At 66.5% G+C, this 4997-nt stretch overlaps 1 protein-coding gene across 1 annotated transcript; it reads left to right on the forward strand.

The window, feature by feature from the left end:
• The first annotated feature begins 2204 nt into the window (after window positions 1–2204).
• GAL3ST4 (galactose-3-O-sulfotransferase 4) lies at window positions 2205–4450 on the forward strand. The gene is made up of 3 exons (XM_060256466.1): window positions 2205–2312; window positions 2390–2725; window positions 3623–4450. Exons 1-3 carry the CDS (start codon window positions 2205–2207, stop codon window positions 4448–4450), a joined length of 1272 nt encoding a protein of 423 aa, XP_060112449.1.
• The last annotated feature ends 547 nt before the right edge of the window (window positions 4451–4997 follow it).

Here is a 4997-nt window from a genome sequence, read left to right on the forward strand (position 1 = left end):
ATGTGGAATGCCCCCCGCCACGCCCCCCCATGCCTGCCTTCCCCCCTCCCCCCCACACACCGGGCCCCCGGGAGCCGCAGGCTCAACTCCCCTTCGCGGCTCAGCCCCCTGCCCCGAAGCACCGCCCCCCCCCCAGCAGCCGGTGGCCGGGGGCAGCCCTTCCCCCGAGGCTGGGCGAATAGCTCCCTCTCTTTCCCGGCAAGGCTCCGCCGGGCCAGTGTAAGCCGCCTCCGTCCCACAGAGAGCGCCGCCAGCGGGCCGCCTGAGCCACAACAGGGGCGGCGGGTGAGACGAGGGTCTTTTGCAGACGTCCACCACGGCTGCTCCCCCCCAGCCCCCCCGACTAGAAGTTTGGCCTCCGGGGAGAGAGGAAAGGCCGCGTCTGGCAGGACTCGCAGCTCCCCCCCTCTCCAACTGCGTCTCTCTGTGTGTGTGTGGGGGGGGGGGGGTCTGCCCAGCGCAGGCGTTCTTCTCCCGGCACTTGGCGGCATATGGGGGGGGGGAGGCTGGCTGGAGCGGGGGGGGGCAACAAGGACAAGGCGGGGGGGGGGAGAGGGAGGAGAACGCGGCGGCCAGGCGCGGGGGGGGGGGGAGGGAAGAGACGAGAGCCAAAAGTTGGGCGAAGAAGCAGCCGAGGGGCGGGCTGAGGGGAGGGGCGGGAAACTTGGAGCAAAGGAGGGAGCGGGCGGCGGGCGGGGAAACAAAGGGGGAGGAAGGGGAGGGGGCTGCTGCCGGCTCCCCCCAGCAAGACGCTGCTGCTGCTGGCCCGGTGTTAACTGAGCCCTTCCCAAGTAAGCCCCCCCCCCCCCTCTGAGTTCTCTTCCCTCCTCGAAGGGTCGGGCAGGGCCGGGACCCTCGGGCCGCTTTCTCTCGCCTCCCCTGGCTTCTTTGCACCAGCCCTCCCTCCCCGCCCCCCCCCCAAGGAAACCCGGGAGGGGCGGCAGCTCGCGCCAAGTTCAGGCCGGGGATGGAGGGATGGAGCCGGCCAAGGCACTGGGCCCGCAAAGGCCTGGGGGGAGGGAGAGGAGAGAGCCGCCCGCTGCACTCCTTGTAGCCAACAGACAGCTGGGCTGCAGCTGCGAGCGCCCGGCCCAGGCAGGAAGGCGCCGGTGGCGCTGCAGGCGGCACTCCCTGCCCCCCCCTTTCCCCAACCGGGACTCCTTGCCAACCCTGCCCCCCCCCCCCCGCGGCTGGTTCCTTGATCCGAAGCCCAACCGGGCAGGGGCTTCCTCCTCAGGTTGGCCCTGCCGCCCCCTACCTGCCCTGCTGAACTTGGGGTCCTCCTCTCCACAGGCCAGACCCCCCACCGGCGCCCTCCCCTCTGGGCTAGGTGCTGCCAGGAGGGCGGGAAGGACCCTCCGTGCCGTGCCAGGCCAGGCCAGGCTGCTGGGCGCTTCCACCGCCGAGGACTCCCCCGGGGTAAGTCAGTGCCCCCTCTCCCTCTCCCTCTCCTGAAGGACCCGCGTTGCCCCTTGCCCAGCCAGGCCTTAGGGGCCCTCTAGGAATTCACCAGGAGCCCAGCCTGCAGCCCCCACGTTTCAGCTGCCTGGGGCGGAGATTGGGGGGTCCCCGAGGGGGCGGGGAGCTCGGAGGGAGCGGGGCCTCCTTCCCCATAGCCTGGACTCTCTTGAGCCCTGGGTTCCCTGCCTCCCGCTCTCCACCTGTTTCCGGCTTCTTCCCTTGTGTACAGAGGGAGCCGTGACAGGTGTGGGGCAGGCTGTTTGAACTGGTCCTGGGTTCCAGGATCCATTCCCCTGGCGGGTGGGCCGTCTCCTCTGGGGCTCCAGGAGGCAGCTGCCCAGGCGGCGCTCCCAGTTCTCCCAGTGGCCAGAGCGGGGCTGGCGGGAGCGGGGGGGGGGGCGCTGGGTTCCAGCCTAGCCTTCCCTTCGGGTGGGAGGCCTCCTCTCCGGCGTCTCAGGAGCTGAGCCTGACTTTGATCTGGCGGGGCCAGGGTGGATCTGAGCATCCGGCATCCCAGAGGATTGGGGGCTGGGCCTGGACTCCCGCCTCCCCAGGGTGGGGCCCAAAGGACTGGGCAGCAGGCAGGCAGGCAGGGAGGGAGAGGCCGGCTCTGCAGGCAGATAGGCAGGCAGGGCGAGGAGGGCCAAAAGAGTCCTTTCCAAGTGCCGGGGAGTTTCTGCCGAGCCTTCTGCCTGGGGTCACCCGGGCTCGCTCTCTGTTCTCTCCGTCTCAGCCGAAGAAGGATGAGGCTCCGTTCGGGATGCGGCCGCTTTCAGGTGCTGTGGGCTGCTGTGGCCGTCTCCATGGCCCTTGGCTTCACCCTCCAGCTCTTGGGAGCCTCCTTGCAGAAAAGGTAACTTTGCCTTCTCTCCCGGCCCCTCCCTCCGGGGTGGGGGTCCAGCAGTGTGCCCAATGCCCTCCCTCCTTCCGGCTCTTCCCCTGCAGGCTGCTTCCCGTGCCCTGGGTCCCTGCAGCCCAAGCCGAGGAGGAGGAGGAGGAGGAAGAAGCCGCTCCTCCCAGCCCACCTGCCCCCTGCCAGCCACGCAAACACCTGGTCTTCCTGAAGACGCACAAGACGGGCAGCAGCACCATAGTCAACCTCCTGCATCGCTTCGGGGACGCACAGGGCCTGCGCTTTGCTCTACCAGCTCGCTACCAGTTCAGCTACCCCAGCCCGTTCCAGGCCCGGCGGGTGAAAGGATGGCACCTCAAGGGGCACCCCTTTGACATCCTGTGCCACCACATGCGCTTCAGACTGCAAGAGGTACGGAGGGGAGGGGCGCGGGAGTGGGGGGTTTCGGTGCCATCGGAGGCAGATGCCCCAGAGACCGGCCTCAGTCTGTGCATCACGCGGGAGACTGAGAAACAACATTTCCCCTTCTCAGCACATGTGGGTCCCACCCTGCCCTGTCAGGGGCAGCAAACAGTCATTGCGGGGGTGGGGGGGAGCAGCCAGGGCCTCAGTGGTGCAACCCCCCCCCTCCATAACCTCTCCGGGTCCTCCTTCCAGCCCTGTGTCTGGGGGGGGGGAGGGAGCCAGGGCCTCAGTGGTGCAACCCCCCCCCCTCCATAGCCTCTCCGGGTCCTCCTTCCAGCCCTGTGTCTGGGTGGGGGGGAGCCAGGGCCTCAGTGGTGCAACCCCCCCCTCCATAACCTCTCAGGGTCCTCCTTCCAGCCCTGTGTCTGGGGGGGGGGGGAGCCAGGGCCTCAGTGGTGCAACCCCCCCCCCTCCATAACCTCTCAGGGTCCTCCTTCCAGCCCTGTGTCTGGGGGGGGGAGCCAGGGCCTCAGTGGTGCAACCCCCCCCCCTCCATAGCCTCTCCGGGTCCTCCTTCCAGCTCTGTGTCTGGGGGAGGGGAGAGTCCCTTGCAGGGGAGAGTCTGAGGAGTTGCTCCTTCCAGCCACTGTGTCTGAGAAGGGCTGGGAGGTGCTGCTTCCAAATCCCCCTCCCAGGGGAGCTCACTGGGTGACCTTGGGCCAGAGGCCCACTCACGGAGCCTTGCCTACCCCCCAGGGTTGTTGTGAAGATTAGCAGGGAGAGGGGAGGAGGGAGAACCTTTTCCAGAGCTCGTTCAAGGAGGGGAGGGGCTGGAAGGCCGAAGAACAAGGGGTGTTCTCTGCCCCCGCCTTCCACCGCTCATTCCCGGATCTCCCTCCGCAGGTCCAGAAAGTCGTGCACCCTGACAGTTTCTACTTCTCTATTGTGCGGGACCCAGTGGCCTTGGCAGAATCGGCCTTCTCTTATTACCGGGGCGTGGCACCTGCTTTCCGCCGTGCTGGCACCCTTTCTGACTTCCTGGCATCCCCACACCACTTCTACCAGCCTGGGGAGCGAGGCAGCCACTATGCCCGCAACCTGCTCTGGTTTGACTTCGGCCTGGACCCACCCACCAGCCCTGGCTCAGCTGCGATCAAAGCCACTCTTGAAGAACTGGAGCACATCTTTCATCTCGTGCTGCTCACAGAACACATGGACGAGTCGCTGGTCCTCCTGCGCCATGCCCTCTGCTGGACCCTGGATGACGTGGTGGCTTTCAGCCACAACCTGCGTAGCCCAGGGTCTGTGTCTGCGCTGGAGCCCAGCATTGCTGCCCGACTGCGGGCCTGGAACTACCTCGACTGGCAGCTCTACACCCACTTCAACCGCACCTTCTGGGCCCGGGTGGAGCACTTTGGCTATGCCCGCATGGCCCGGGAGACAGCTGTGCTCCAGAAGCGCCGGGCAGAGCTGATGCAGCATTGCTTGCAGGGTGGGGGTCCCCTGGAGCCGGGAAACATCACCGATGAGCGCGTTCGCCCCTTCCAGTTTGGTCAGGCTCCGATCCTAGGCTATGCCCTGCGGCCTGGCCTGGCTCCCCAAGACCAGGGTGTGTGCCTGCGTATGGTCACCCCTGAGCTCCAGTACAAGGACCTCCTGGATGCCAAGCAGTTTCCTGCACCCCCCAGGCCAGGCAACGGCTCCCAGCGGCTCCTTGGGGCAGTGAGGTAGCCTGGGCAGGCCTGTGGCCACCGTGGACGTTGGGCGGACTGGAAACCTCCTCTGCACTTGGCCACAGGATTTTGCCTGAGAAGCGCCATGGCAGAGGCCGTGGGGGGGAGGGGCAGACTGCTTTGGAAGCTTGTTTGTGAATGCAACTTGTCGCCATGCCTGTGTTAAGCCTGCCCTCTCCCAGCAGAGTGGCATTGCAATCTTCCACCTGTGGGAACCCTGAATCAAGGGCCAGTCTGCTGTGGCACTGGCACCAGGTACCTGAGCAAGTCAGAAGTGTTTGGGGGGGGGGCGGAGGAAGGATGCGGTCACACTCTCCACGTGCAGAGGACAGGTGCATGGAAGCAAATCCATGAGAGGCCTTCAAGGAAGGCAGAAGGTCCCTGTCAGGAGCAGAAATGAAATGCCACTCCAAATCAAAATAGGCTGTCCTTTCGGAAAATGTCAAGGGTGTGGCTCTGGGGCACACGTGGCTTCCCCACCCATCACCTGCCATGTCTGCCATGCTGGAACAGCTGGGTTTGAGCCCAGGAACACCTGAGAGACC

Source organism: Heteronotia binoei, chromosome 15 (genome assembly GCF_032191835.1).
Source record: "Heteronotia binoei isolate CCM8104 ecotype False Entrance Well chromosome 15, APGP_CSIRO_Hbin_v1, whole genome shotgun sequence".
Lineage (NCBI taxonomy): Eukaryota > Metazoa > Chordata > Lepidosauria > Squamata > Gekkonidae > Heteronotia > Heteronotia binoei.

Excerpts from the sequence above, each read along its gene's own strand:
- GAL3ST4 (XM_060256466.1), top strand. The coding sequence starts at position 2,205 with ATGAGGCTCCGTTCGGGATGCGGCCGCTTTCAGGTGCTGTGGGCTGCT. Across the intron at positions 2,313-2,389 it reads TGGGAGCCTCCTTGCAGAAA|CGGCTCTTCCCCTGCAGGCT; the intron begins AGGTAACTTTGC and ends CCTCCCTCCTTC. Across the intron at positions 2,726-3,622 it reads TGCGCTTCAGACTGCAAGAG|GTCCAGAAAGTCGTGCACCC; the intron begins GTACGGAGGGGA and ends CTCCCTCCGCAG.